The 14,539-nt window shown below is 35.8% G+C and overlaps 1 protein-coding gene across 36 annotated transcripts in view; it reads left to right on the top strand.

The window, feature by feature from the left end:
• Window positions 1-14,539, top strand: part of LOC132076649 (hornerin-like) — a 48,393-nt gene that overhangs the window by 5,915 nt on the left and 27,939 nt on the right. For 30 of the 36 annotated variants that reach the window (XM_059477870.1, XM_059477866.1, XM_059477869.1 and 27 more), the window contains exons 6-25: window positions 235-261; window positions 625-660; window positions 1,428-1,472; window positions 2,424-2,465; window positions 2,623-2,664; window positions 3,169-3,207; window positions 3,885-3,920; window positions 4,552-4,590; window positions 5,227-5,244; window positions 5,787-5,822; window positions 7,265-7,306; window positions 8,240-8,269; window positions 8,500-8,535; window positions 8,845-8,889; window positions 9,501-9,536; window positions 10,748-10,783; window positions 11,104-11,148; window positions 11,760-11,795; window positions 12,194-12,238; window positions 13,499-13,531. In XM_059477870.1, the coding sequence (XP_059333853.1) occupies window positions 235-261; window positions 625-660; window positions 1,428-1,472; window positions 2,424-2,465; window positions 2,623-2,664; window positions 3,169-3,207; window positions 3,885-3,920; window positions 4,552-4,590; window positions 5,227-5,244; window positions 5,787-5,822; window positions 7,265-7,306; window positions 8,240-8,269; window positions 8,500-8,535; window positions 8,845-8,889; window positions 9,501-9,536; window positions 10,748-10,783; window positions 11,104-11,148; window positions 11,760-11,795; window positions 12,194-12,238; window positions 13,499-13,531 (744 nt within the window). The remainder of the gene's footprint in view (window positions 1-234; window positions 262-624; window positions 661-1,427; window positions 1,473-2,423; window positions 2,466-2,622; window positions 2,665-3,168; window positions 3,208-3,884; window positions 3,921-4,551; window positions 4,591-5,226; window positions 5,245-5,786; window positions 5,823-7,264; window positions 7,307-8,239; window positions 8,270-8,499; window positions 8,536-8,844; window positions 8,890-9,500; window positions 9,537-10,747; window positions 10,784-11,103; window positions 11,149-11,759; window positions 11,796-12,193; window positions 12,239-13,498; window positions 13,532-14,539) is intronic. The other 6 variants (XM_059477834.1, XM_059477835.1, XM_059477842.1 and 3 more) reach the window with 6 other exon arrangements.

Here is a 14,539-nt window from a genome sequence, read left to right as displayed (position 1 = left end):
AATTATGCTTCTTTGAAACATATTAAACATTGGCAGCTCAAGTAAAGTCTCAAATCTACTGCATTGGACTGCAGCAGCAGTGATTTATGTGAACTTGTGATGTAACCAAGAGTGAACACCTGTCTTAAATCTCTCAGTTCACCAAATGTATTATCTGTTCCCTACAATAAACTGCTTTTTTTTTCCACAGTGAATAATTTGGTAATGCTTCCTCTTTTGTTTTTTTCCCCACAGCTTATGATAGAATTAGAATGTAACAAGGTAAGAGCAACTTTTCTTCAATTTCCCAACTTCCAATTACCTCAGTTTTAGAGTTCTTCTTCTAGTCCAGTTGTTTCATGCTTGTAGCATGAAGATTCTATTGTACCATTCAAATTACTTTCCTAGCAAGATGTCATTTATGCTTTGATTTTTTTATTCAGTTTTGAATGTATTTTTATTTTGAATTAGTTAACATCTGTTTGCAAATGAGATTGTTAAAATGTGTAATATACTGTTAGCAATTAAAAACTTGATTTCTTCACTCAGACCATCAATGTGAATTCAGTTGATTTCCTGTTTAAAGTAATTTGATATTTTTACACCAGTCAATAAACAGTAACTGGAACCTGTATTCTCTTGCAGCGTGGAGGGACTTATTCAACAGGCCGATGCATCATGGTAAATATTACTTCTCCAAAGACATTGGCAGACTGCTAACTGCCCAAGATCTCAAGGCCTAGTCAAAAGTTACTTCTAGACATGTCTTTATCCCCCTTGTAAATCAATTTAATTTTCTGTTTGTTAGTTTATCTTTTTTGATTAAAAATCCAAAACTGTACAAAGACCTGTCAGCCTTGTTACCATTTCCTTCTGCAGATTCTCTCTGCTAATCTGTAGTAGCTCTATAATAGAAGTTTTCTTTTTTCTCTTTTCACTCTTTATTCTTAGTGTTTTCTTGCTCTTCAAGATCATTATTTACTTGCCTTCTGCAAATCATGATCTAGATATAAAATATAGCTATTTGATGTTTTTCCTTTGAAAATTTTCACTGGCAGCTCAGTGAAGAAGCCTCTTTTCCTTTGCTTTTTTACAGCAAATATGTTAATGATTACATTGTCATATTAGTAAAAAGCTTTCATCTGCTTTTTAATGATTGTGGTGGTGTAGATCTCCTCCTCAATGATGGACATCAAGTGTGTGAGGTTAAATAAAAAGGATGCAAGCAGCAGAATTATGTTATTTATAACAGCTGGATTGGCACAGTGTTGATTATTTGTCTTGAAAGATCAATGAACTGATTTGATTAATACTGGTGGAATGAAGTAATAGAAAACTACTTTTTGGGTTCTTCCTTTTCCCACCAAGTAGAATTTTATTTTCTGAAAATCACTTATTTAAAATAATTTTTCAGCAAGATAATAAATACCAGTCTGGTTTCTTTTCAGGTTGGACCTTCCGGTTCCTCTCAGAGCAGCTATTCAGGCAGTCAGGTATGAGTCCCAAATTCCAGCATTTGTGTGTTTTCCTTCAGTAACCTTGAATGACTAAAATTCTATAACATTTACTGTGCTGAAATATCTTCTTTGCTAGTTAGCCCAGAGTGGCAGAGGTGTTTATCCAGCAAACAGTGTGTTTGTACCTGGGCTAAGTTCACTGCCTCCACTCTCTTTTACTCAATAGGTTGCTCCAGTTTAATGTCTGTATTGCTTTTAGTGCTGGACTATATTTGCAGTTGAACATTTGGGGCTATCACTGTCTAGTTAGCCTTTTAAAACTTCTGGGGTATGCATGTCTGCATTGTCACCACTTTCACTTCATTCATCACAGCAATGTATACTTGGTTTTTAGTTGATTATCTCCACTACCTATTAATATGCCTATTTTCTCTTTAACTCTTAGATACTTTCTGGTGAGTCTCCAGTTTCTTGAATTGAGACTATCAAGGACATATTTCTTACTATTTACTAGTGGTTATATAAATTAGTGAATTATCTGGTAATATTCCATTTCTTCAATATTTACTGCTTGTAATGAATTACCAGATACAGAGAAATACAAATTATTTTGACACATATGCTAAAACCTGGTTTTCTTCCTTTTATTATTTTAATATCTAATACATATTCTTTTGTAAGAGTTGAGTTTCTCATCTTGTCATATAACTACTTGAAGTTATTTTTTTTCAGTAATATTTTGAATGACCAGTGACAAAGCTGATGAAACTTATATGAAATACAGATGATGTCTCACACTATATTAAAATCATTATATAGGCAGTGCCAGTGAACTGGTAACCTCATTACTTGCTTTTCCCTTGCTTGCATATACTCATTGTCAGCTGCACAGCTTTTCACACCATAAATAGCATGGCATTGGGCTTTTTCTCTCTTGCCCCTTTGAGTTTTTTATATGGAAATAATTGACTTCTGTTTTTATTTCAGGGTGGAGTAGTCTACACAATAAGCAAGAGTGGATGTGGCCCTGTAAGCACTATTTTTACATTTTCTTTTTGTCCCCAGCACAACTATATTCATAGTAACTCCTAGCTTTCAATGACATTATTTAAATAATGTTCATTGGGAGTCTCTGCTACAAATAGAAAATACTGATGAAAAATAACTGGTTTATTTTTTGTCTTAGGGAGGTGCTGCTGGTGCCTATGGTACACATGCCTGCAGAGATGTAAGCTGATTACATATGTTTTTACTGACTGTTTCCTACTGTGCTTCTTAACTCATCTCCTTATTGAAAATTGCATTTGATTCTGTTCTCTAGAGCTACTGAATTCTTCCTAAATATGTTCAGGATAATACTGTTAACTTGAGGTATTATTCTGAAATTAAATCCCAAAATTAAAAGGTGTTACACTGCCAGTTCAAAGCCTAATAATTTATGTCTTAAGGTGTATATGTACAAATAGTTGATACACAATATCACCTAGTAGAAACTCTTAATTTGTTTCCCTACTGAAATGTCAGAATTCTTACTGTGTAATGCTTTTTATCAGGTAAAATTATTTTCTTTGGATATTTTGGAATATTATTAGGGATTCTTTACAATCTTTGCATATTAATTCTTTAACTAATTTCTATTGTCCATCTCATTTATTTCTTTTTCACATGAAAACTAATTAATAATTAGCAAATTATTGTATAAATAAATACCTGATTTATATTTTTATTTCAGAGTGCATCCTTATCCAGCAGTGGTATTACTTATGGCCAGGTAATTGTATTTTCCAACATGTTTTTAGCTTCCTAAGGTATTCAAAAGCTAAGCAGTTATGCCCAAATTTACCAAGCAATAATTAGACTTGTGGAAGGGGATAAAGGAAAACTCTCTTCAAATGATTTAGTAATGGTCATACCTGGAAATAACTTCATCAGATGAATGACATAGTTGGTGTTTGTTGCTGTATCCTTACTTCTATTTTCCACCAAAATCAATTATATTTATTCTATAAATGGACACCAGTTACTTTTACTATGCTTTTCCAAGTCAGTGCTTTGTTTGATGGTTACTAAGAATTAAAAGGTTTGGGTTTTTTTTTTTTTTGTTTTGGGTTAGTGTTTTGGACGAAAGTACAAGAGCTCAATTTTTTTTCCTACTGATAGATTTTTTTTCCCTACAAACAAACTTCCAATTTGATGAAACATTTGCAGCTTTTATACAGTACTTACTCTGTAAAATTAGCAAAATAATTGGACTTTTTCAAAACAATTTCAAGTAGTTGATTTATTGCAGCTGTTAATTTATTAACTGCCAATACATTCATTTTCTTCTGATTTTACTTTTTTTGGTACTTCACGAGTATCATATTAGTATGATATTCTTGTGGAAAATAGTGCTGTAGTTAATTTGCCATACATTTAAGTAACAAATGAATTCTGTATTTTTTACAGTCTGTCCCTTCAAGCAGTTCAGATTCCAGTAAGAAGGTAAGCACTCCTGTTCAAAGGGAAAAATTCGTAGTTATAACTTGGCATGGCTTCTGTTATTTCAGTCAAGAGTTTTCAAGGCTTTAATCCAGATTGATTCATATGATTTGGTTTGGTTCTTAGAGGCTGAAAGAGCTTCTAATGAGAGAACATTAACACAGCAGAAGATACAATTATTGAATTTGGCTTATGTTGGATTTATTTTAAATGAACTCATTATCAAGTCTTATTTTTTATCATTATACTGAATAAAGACAAAATAAATTAATATTCTAGTTTGGGGTGGAAAGTTGAGGATCAAAAAAGGGCACATAGTACAGGCAAGTAGATATGGTACAGGACAGGAAATCCTGCTTCTGCCTCTACACCTGTGTCATTATGTGGTTTGGGGCAAATTGTTTATCTGCTTATACTATTGTGTAAACTATGTATAAATAGTTTGAATAGTCATTCTTTTTTTAAAAAAAAATCTATTGTTTTAAAATGTCATTTTATGAAAGGGACCTTCCATGGCATTATTATCAGAGTTTGTAAATTTACACATTTTAGTATTCTTCATTTTTCTGACATATTTAGCAATATATAAATAATCTTTATGGTAAGTAAATAGCTTCCTCTGGTTTCTCCATAGGTAGTGGTCGTTGCCAACAGCAACCCTTTCCCACCTGTGGTAAGCTGTTTTTCTCTACACATTTTCCCTACAAATAACTTTGACCCAAAAAGCTTTCAAATATCAATATTTTTAATTTTAAGAAATATTCCTGGAGACAATTTTTTGGCAGGCAGGATTTACCCTATGTGTATAGCTATCTTCAGGGAAGATGTGTTACAAGATAGGTACAAACCTTGTGGTTCTGTGATTGCTGTTAATACTTGCAGGGACAATGGAATAGCTGCAGACACCAGGTCTCTCCATCTATGCAGTCTCTGTGTTCCCACATAGTTTTGATTTTCTGTTTCTATTGCAATTCTCTTCTGTAAGTTTACTTCCATTCTCACTTTTAAATTATTACATTTCCACTCTGCTTACTTGGAACTACAAGTAAGTTTAGCCTTCAGGTGCTTGAAGTGAACTTTTATAATGTAATATTTTATACATGTTGAATTTCTAATAGAACATGTTGTTCTAACTTGAATAAAGGTTAAGATGCATTTATTCATGCCATCCTTTTTATATAGTTCTTTCACATTCTGCTATGTATTGCATCTGAAATATATAAGGGCCCCTTTTCCCTTTCTCTGCTGCAACATTCTGTTTGGGCAAACCCTGTGCAAAATAATGAAAGATTTTTCTGTTTCTTTGCAGCGTCACACCTTCCCTCAGGTAAGAATACTTGTTCTTTTGATTCCTATAGGATGATTATAGTTCTTATGGGATCAAACCAGTTGTCTCAGGATGGTGTGTGCTACTCTCTCAAGTTTGTCCCTCATGCCTCAGAATTCAGCAAAAAATGCCCGGCTGAAGAAGAAGATCTGTATGTGTTGATGTATGTGCAGTGACAGTGAGACAGATTGGAGGGGTGATGATGTCTCAGCTTCCCTCCCCACATTTGGAAACCCCAAGCTGACTGCTAGTGCAGAAAGATGGTGCACATAACCTGTGCTCTGCTGCTCTCCACAGAAGATGTAAGAGTAGAAAATTACTTAGTAGGGTCAGTCTGCCTCCCCAAAACTTCAGAACTGAGAATAAACTAGCTTAATGCTGGGTGTTTAGAACTGGTACACAGTACATCACACATACAACCTTTCCCTTTATTCTCACAAACTAAATACTTCAAATAAGTATTATCTGTTTAAGTGTATTGCATTAAACAAGTCAATTAAATGTGCTATATTATATTTCTTTGTTTCTGGATTTTTTTTCAGAGTTTGGGAAGCTCTGCTACAAGGATCATAGTACAGGTAGACTTTTTTTCTCAATTACACTGGAATTTTTAATGAAGATTTGCCTTAGTAAACTAAGTAATAATTCCTCTCTTAGGGAACACATAAGTTCCCTAAGGATAGCTTAGGGAATAAGCTAACTTAGATGGATAACTTAGAGAAATCTTAGATGTCCACAAACTACAGCGGTGGAGTAGGGCATTTCTGTGACTATAGCAAAGGGGATATCTTAGCTGGTTGCTGAATAAAGACTATTGCAGCTGTTTTCCACACATAAAAATTTTAAAATGTCTGTATGTAAATTCCATTGTGCTCTCAAAATTGGCAAAATTTGACCGTCTCGAAGGAGGGTGGAATCCGAGAACTAAAGCTTGAATGTTACTTGGTATAAAATCAAATATAAATTGCAACCTGCACAGTTCCATTTTATTTAAACATTTTTTAATGGAAACACTCAGCTTAGAATTCCATTTTTAAAATCCTGCTGTTAATGCCCAGGTGAACTGTTGCATTTGTAATGTTGTTTCTTGATAACCAAGCACTTGGAAAATTGAAGTTTAATCTCACTACAAGCATGATTATAAAGTGTTATGAATATCATTCAGTCATATTTTTCTGTGTTCTTTGTCATTTTAGCATCCATCCCTTTGTTAATGCCTAGTCAGTCCATTAGATGCCAGTCCATACGACTATAACAACTAATTCTCCCTTTCATTGAAAGATCAGTAGCAGGATACCCCAGCTGAAATTTGTCTTTCCAAAACCATTGCTTTCAAAATGTACAACATTATTTTCTTCCATGACTTGTGGTGAATGCTGGCAAAGAAAGGAATATGATTTCCTTGTTATTTTATTTCTGACTTTAAATGTACAGTGTTTTGATTACACAGGCTAACTGTTTTTCAAAGTGTAAATATAAACAATACAACAATACAACATATAAACAATATTCCTCTCATAATCTACATATTTTCTGGGAATTAAAATATTTTGTGCAGTGGTTTTTCCTTATGTTAAATTGTAACTGTGGATTTTTCAATTTTTGTTTAGGCAGAGCCTTTGTCAAAAATTTGTTGTGCTTATTAATGAAAAGAAATCAGCCATTATGTGAATACAAATAGATATGGGTTTAAGGCAATTTGTGAGGTACATTTGAAAGGCAGAATTATTAAAACTCACTTCAAATACCACAATGTGACACAAAGATGTATTATAAAATTAATTTGCATTAAGAAAATCATATTAAGATGTATAAATACTTATAACATTTTATTTGTGTAGGATTTTTATATACCTTTTCTAGCACATGGAGATGACATAAAGTAAGAAAAAGTGTAATGAACTATTTGTAGCCTTCAAACTGTCTAGTAGGTAGAAGGACAGAGTTGCTTCTTGAAATGGCTTCATGCATAAGCAATTCCTCTTAAAAATAAATAACCTTTTTTTGTGTTCCTATGTAGAGTGGACAAAAACAGCAAACCAGCAGCAGTACTTATATTCATGTAAGTAAACTTAAAAAGTATTATAAACATTCCTATAGACTTCACTAAAACAGGGGCAGCACAACTTACGAATAAATTATTTTCTGCATTTAAAAATGGATTTCACAGGTGCAGGTATTTCTATTTCCCAGGCTTTTGTTCATGAAAATGCCATTTGATATTGGTATTCAAATGATTTTGGTTTTGATGCTCACAAATGCATTTCCATGTGTGATGGGTTGGCATGAAATCAGTGTATTCCACTCAGAGCATAAGGGTCAAGGCCCTAAGGGGAAGCGATTCCAGGCTCATTACCACCAGCTCCATACTGATAGATTCAGAGCCCATGCATATTAGACCTCAAATTCCAAAAGTTGTAAAGGGTAGTTGCTGAGCCATATCAAAAATTATGAAAAATCATAATCGTGGAACTATGTGCAATGCCTTCCAGCATTGTTTAAAGCCATGAAGGTAAAGCTACTTGTGTGGGAAAAAAAAAAGAAAAGTGAGGGAATTCTAGAAAATACTCACACAATGGCATCATAAATTATTGCAAACTAAAACTTGAGAATATTCATCGTATGAACTCAAGTATAAAGGCTCTTTAGGTCTTACTCCTCTTGTGGGCTGGGAGTAGGAGGGATGCAAAAGTCCATCAATATTCTCTGTAGCACTACATGGAACCAGAAAACTGTTTCAAAAGGGTAGCTATGGGATTTAGGGATTAGGGCCACAGGAAGGCTACTAGTCAATATCAAGAGTATTCAATATGCACAAAGTTGGCAGTCATGGATTCTGATGAGAATAGGACAATCTATTTCAGGGCTGTTAGCATACTGCTCTGTGTCCTTTGTGCTTTTTGAGAAATCCCCACAGAGCCTCATTTCTATAAACATCATGCTCTTTAAAAAAGGCTCCTTGTCCAAGTGGTAATTATCTTCTCTTTATTTAAAGGGCTCTCAAGGCAGCCAGTCCTATGGCCAGGTGAGACTTTGTTGCTGAAATGTGTTGAGCTTTTCTGTAGGAGCCGCTCTTGTTTTTTTACCCTACTAATGTTTTTGAGTGGTCCATGAGTTTAGTTTGTACCACTGAAATACCATGAATGAAAAAATAACATAATACAGAGGAGCTTTAAGAGGAAATGGATATTTCTGTTGCTGCCGAAGTAAAACAAAATAACTTTGTTAATAAATGACTTCTTACCTTCCTTACAGGGCTACAGACCCCAAGGTGGCAGCTCCTATGGCCTGGTAAGCATCAGTCAGAATACAGCATGTCAGAATTGGCACTATAAAGGCACTTAGCAAACCCTCAGAATTTGAACTTTAAAGGACACTTACTCTGAAAGTGTCAATTCTCACTCAACATCTATGCAAGTGCTACTCATTGATCTGGAATCCCAGTGTGTGAAATCATCACTCAGCATCCTCAGGAGGGCCAGGAGATGCCTGGCTCTGCACTCTGCCCTGCATGGCCTTAGGATGTAGTTGCTTGCTGTTGCTAATGCAGGCTGGACCCCTTACTGAAAGGGAAGTAACCAAATGGTTTCCTTGTCTTAGGGTGGACCAAGTTTCTCAGGCAGCAGCAGCAGCTCCTATGGCCAGGTAAGCAAACTGGCTGCTCTGTAGAAAGTTCTTCACTGATCTCTCTGTGACTGGCATGACTGGAAGACTTTTGAGAGTGATGTTTCCCTTGGCAGTCTGTGGGCCAATTTGGGCCACAGCTTCTGCAGAGAATAAGACAATGTGCTGCACAGATGCACAGCTGTTAGCACACTGCTCTGTGTCCTCTGGCACAGGAAGAACCTTTTAGGGAATCCCACATGCAGCTGCTATTGTCACAGATATCGTGCTGTAGAAAGAAGCCTCCTTGCCAAGGTGGTAATTATCTTCTCTTTAAATAAAGGGCTCCCAAGGCAGCCAGTCCTATGGCCAGGTGAAACTTTATTGCTGAAATGTGTTGAGCTTTTCTGTAGGAGCCTGTCCTGCAGCCATGGGCTTTGGGACATGGGTGGTTTTTCCTTCAGGGTGTTTCTGAGTGGTTCTTGACTTTGGTTTGTGCCACTGAAATACCATGAGGGGAAAAGTAACATAGGTGAGAGGAGCCTTTAATGGAAATGGGCTTTTCCCTCTGGTATTCTGTGATTCTGCTTCTGCTGTGCTGGGACTACACTTACACAGCTCTTTTTACAACTGACTCTGTGTCTTTCTTACAGGGTTTTCAGCCTCAAGGTGGCAGCTCCTATGGACAGGTAAATGTTAGTTGGAATAGAACATTTGAGAAAGTGAAGTGCCATTGCCCTGAAAAGTTAACAAATTTTAAAATATTCCTTCTTCAATTCACATGGAATTCTTAACCAACGTATTTCTGAAACCATTTCAATGGGTTTTTTTGAAAATGACCATTGTGTTTTTCATAGATATATGCATAAATCCTAGATTTCTGCTGCTATCTTATCTTTTCCACAGGTGTGGAACTTTATAAATTTATGGTAGAAATAGTCTACTTGATGCTGTTCTCATTGCAATTGATGGTGTAATACAAATTTATTGTCAGTTCTTTGCTGTCTGCTTTGCTGTCAGTAGAGAAGTAGCGTTGAGAAATTAAAGAACCTTGTGTCAGATTCTCAGCTGAATTAAGAATTTATCTTGAAGCCTGCAACTAATTAATGTTGACCTCCCTTCACAGTTTTTATGTGCAATAAAGCAGCCCTAAGATAGCTATGAGTTTTGTCAGGATCTCTATGTCAGATAGCAAAAATAAACAGCATACTTCAGATACTTTTTGGTAATTCCTGTCTTCATAAACCTGCCAGGCAGCTGTGGCACAGGTCTGCAAGTACATGAAACAACTGCACTTTTTCGAGATTATATTAAAGGCAGATTACAGCAGCAAATTATAACAACAGTAATTTTATATTAATGAGAATTTTTTTAAAAAATACAGTCATCCCTGGTTAATTCATTTCACCTGCTACTTTGAATTGCATTGTTTTGTTTCCATTTTATGAAGCTATATTTTTTCTAACATTGTCTTAATTTTTTTAAATTACATTTCACCTTAATTTTCTCTCAGATGAAGGGAATTATGCAATTGGGGCCAATGGAAAATACAAATACATTAAACTAATATTCACTTATTATTCAGCATTAGCCATCCAAGCCCAGTGTCTGAAAAAAAGAAGGAAAAGTAAACATAATAAGAAAATGTTTTGTTCCTTCCTGAAAAACTCTCGTAAGATCAGAGTACTATCTGAGACATATGTAAAACTACTCTATGATTGTCATTCAATAAACAGTGTGATCACTTATTTCTCCAGAATAAGAAATATCAAAATAAGTCTAGTTAATCAGTAGAGTCTGTACATTCTCCTATTCTGTGTTCTTACCCTAAAAATAGACATTAGAGAGGCAACAGCTTCACAAATAGAGTAACTGTGAATCAATCATTCATTTCACACAGGGGTACCAGCCTCAAGATGGCAGTTCCTATGGCCAGGTAAGCATCAGTCAGTCACCAGTCAGAATACAGCACTTCAGAAATGGCTCTATAAAGGCACTTAGCAAACCCTCAGAATTTGAACTTTAAAGGACACTTACTCTGAAAGTGTCAATTCTCACTCAACATCTATGCAAGTGCTACTCATTGATCTGGAATCCCAGTGTGTGAAATCATCACTCAGCATCCTCAGGAGGGCCAGGAGATGCCTGGCTCTGCACTCTGCCCTGCATGGCCTTAGGATGTAGTTGCTTGCTGTTGCTAATGCAGGCTGGACCCCTTACTGAAAGGGAAGTAACCAAATGGTTTCCTTGTCTTAGGGTGGACCAAGTTTCTCAGGCAGCAGCAGCAGCTCCTATGGCCAGGTAAGCAAACTGGCTGCTCTGTAGAAAGTTCTTCACTGATCTCTCTGTGACTGGCATGACTGGAAGACTTTTGAGAGTGATGTTTCCCTTGGCAGTCTGTGGGCCAATTTGGGCCACAGCTTCTGCAGAGAATAAGACAATGTGCTGCACAGATGCACAGCTGTTAGCACACTGCTCTGTGTCCTCTGGCACAGGAAGAACCTTTTAGGGAATCCCACATGCAGCTGCTATTGCCACAGATATCGTGCTGTAGAAAGAAGCCTCCTTGCCAAGGTGGTAATTATCTTCTCTTTAAATAAAGGGCTCCCAAGGCAGCCAGTCCTATGGCCAGGTGAAACTTTATTGCTGAAATGTGTTGAGCTTTTCTGTAGGAGCCTGTCCTGCAGCCATGGGCTTTGGGACATGGGTGGTTTTTCCTTCAGGGTGTTTCTGAGTGGTTCTTGACTTTGGTTTGTGCCACTGAAATACCATGAGGGGAAAAGTAACATAGGTGAGAGGAGCCTTTAATGGAAATGGGCTTTACCCTCTGGTATTCTGTGATTCTGCTTCTGCTGTGCTGGGACTACACTTACACAGCTCTTTTTACAACTGACTCTGTGTCTTTTTTACAGGGTTCTCAGTCTCAAGGTGGCAGCTCCTATGGGCAGGTAAGCATCACTCAGTCATTAGTCACTATTCAGCATCTATGTGATGCTCCCATATATGTATTGAGAATCCAGTGGTTTCTAACTTGAAACAATGTAGTAAGTATCTCTATAGAATTAAGTCCTGTGAACTGTTTTTCACATTGCTTTGGCAACAACTGGCTCACTGTAGCTGCACTTTTCCCTGTAGAAAGGAGTGCGTTCAGCTCTCAGCTTTCTGATGCACTTTGTTATTCAACATTCTTAGTATTTTACCAAATAATTTAGAGTTGGATATAGCTAGTCTTCTACCTTTGAAGCAGCCTGGCAGCTAAAGCCCTTGAAAATTTCTATCTTTGTTTGAAATGAGAAGAGAGAATGAGAATATTTGCATCATGAGCTGCTCTTTTTCTTTTTCCCAGCAGGGTGGATCTGCAGCTTATTTTGGCAGCAGTGGTTGTGGACAAGTAAGACTTTTTCTCCAAACTATTTGAAAACGAGACCCAGCTTTCTTTGCAATACTGACATGTTTTTTATATTTTTTATAATTTTTGTAGTTTGAAATCTATTGTTTTCGTTGTTGCATGAACTTGTCTATCACAGAAGTCAAGAAAGTCTGATATTGATGGGCATTGTAACCAATATGAAGTGGCTGCTTCCATTCAGAGTTACACAGGGAAAACAAACAAGTGATTAATCTGTCTACTCATTGAATATATAAATTCTTTGCTTGGGAATTTTTGGATGTTGCTCCATTTATTTTCTATAAAAAAAGAACAGGAATAGAGAGTGGCTCAAATGGAGTTATAACTACATTAGTAGTTTTCATCCTGGTTCCATTTTAACTTGTCTATGTCTACAATGGTGTAAAAATAATGTATTCAGTGAGATCCCACGGGAAAGGATCATAGATGAGGCCCATAGTAAATCTACATTTAAATAAATATATTGAACAAAGCAACCAGAATGAGAGATAATCATAGATACAGACATTTTAAGCAGTATTTAGCAGAAATACTAGGATTAATGTAAGTTAGGCATGAATGGAAACGCCTCTGAAAGCATCATAAGGAGCAGTACAACAAGGACACTGTTACCAGCAATGGAAGTGATAAACACTGCAGAATATGTTATTTCCACTAAGCTGTGTCACAGGTTGACTTATCAAGAAAAGACCTGTACTGTAATAATGGGAGGGTGACAACCAGAGTAGAACCTTTTCTGTGTACTTTTCCTCATACTCTTATCACAAAATATACTCAAAACAGTCAAAGGATGGCTCTGAGCAGAAACCTTGCCTAAAATCCATGGTGGTGAATCTAGCAAGAGATTGATGGCCACATTTAGATAGATGGTCACCCAACAGTAACAGTTACTTCCAAAAAATCCCCACCCAGTTCTTCTTTACCAATCAAGAGGAGATCAAAGGATCATCCCAATCAAGGAATGATACAGAGAGACATCAATTACCACCCTACTGCTTTCCATGTAGCTCAAAAGTTTTCCTTTGATCATCTGTTTGAAAGTGTCTTGATGCTTATATGGGGGTATGAGAGTGACAGAAGATAAAGCCACACACTTAAAAGGTTAAGTAAAACTAAACTCACCCTCTGTAAAGTTATATGTTGAATTTTGTTACACTAATTCTCACATAGGAAATTTTAAGGAAATTAATTACTTTGAAAGAAAAATGGCATTTACTTTTTTGTCTGGTTGGTTTTTGACAGGGTTCCTCCTATGATAGCAATCCCTGCCACCAGGTAAATGGGCTTTCTTCTCTTATTTTAAGATGCCTCCGAAATTAGTTTTGCCACTAACTCAATTAGTACCAAATTCAGATTCATATTGCACAAATCCATGTTATCTTACAAATTTTGAGATTAGAACTCACTGTCTTCCTATACACAGGAATATCACAAGGACTTTGGAGCCTTTTATGCCCCTTTTTCCTAGCATTATATTTTGAAATGTCTAATTAAATAGGACATTAAGGCCAGATTCTGGAATTAAGAAGTCTGCTACAGTTACTTAATTGGCATGACTTAAATCAGGGCTGGAGCTCACCAGCCTCTCTTTTCCTATCAAAAGCCAGAAAATATTTTAGGACTTCACCTGAAGTCCCTGAAAAAAAGATTGTGCAGTGAGCTATAGATGTGTATATGTTGCAAGTTCAAGTGTTGGAGCTCTACAAAACACTAGCCTAAGAGATGTCACCTATGTTTAAAGAACTCATCCCTGTGATGCTAAAAATTAGGCAGAAAATGGCACAGATTATTTCCTTTTTATTCACAATATTTCTTTTGATTCTTACTGAGTTGTCACAAGAAATAGAAAAATTGGATAGATTGCTTCAACAATCTGTGTTTTAGCAATATATATATAAATATATACTATTCTTATAAATATGCAAACAACATAGATGTTGATACAATGTATTATTATTATGTGGTACAGTATATACAATGCATTGTGTGTAATAAATTAGTATAACTTGATAGAATTATATATTTAATAGGTATATATTTTATAATAGCTTTTTTTAAGAGGACCTATTTCTTTTTAAGACTTAAGAAAATGGTTAAATTTTGTTCTGAAATCTTCTAGAATATTGAAAGATGATACTTTTAATTTCATTTTTCTCTGACTGTTCTGAATGAAGCCTCGGTCTCATTTTAGTGAATAGCAAATATCCCAGTCACTTAAATAATTCAGTATTTCACTGTTCTTATTATGCATTTTTGACACTAATACTTCTACAAATGTCTCTC

Source organism: Ammospiza nelsoni, chromosome 9 (genome assembly GCF_027579445.1).
Source record: "Ammospiza nelsoni isolate bAmmNel1 chromosome 9, bAmmNel1.pri, whole genome shotgun sequence".
Lineage (NCBI taxonomy): Eukaryota > Metazoa > Chordata > Aves > Passeriformes > Passerellidae > Ammospiza > Ammospiza nelsoni.
This window is presented reverse-complemented; position numbering and strand designations above follow the sequence as displayed.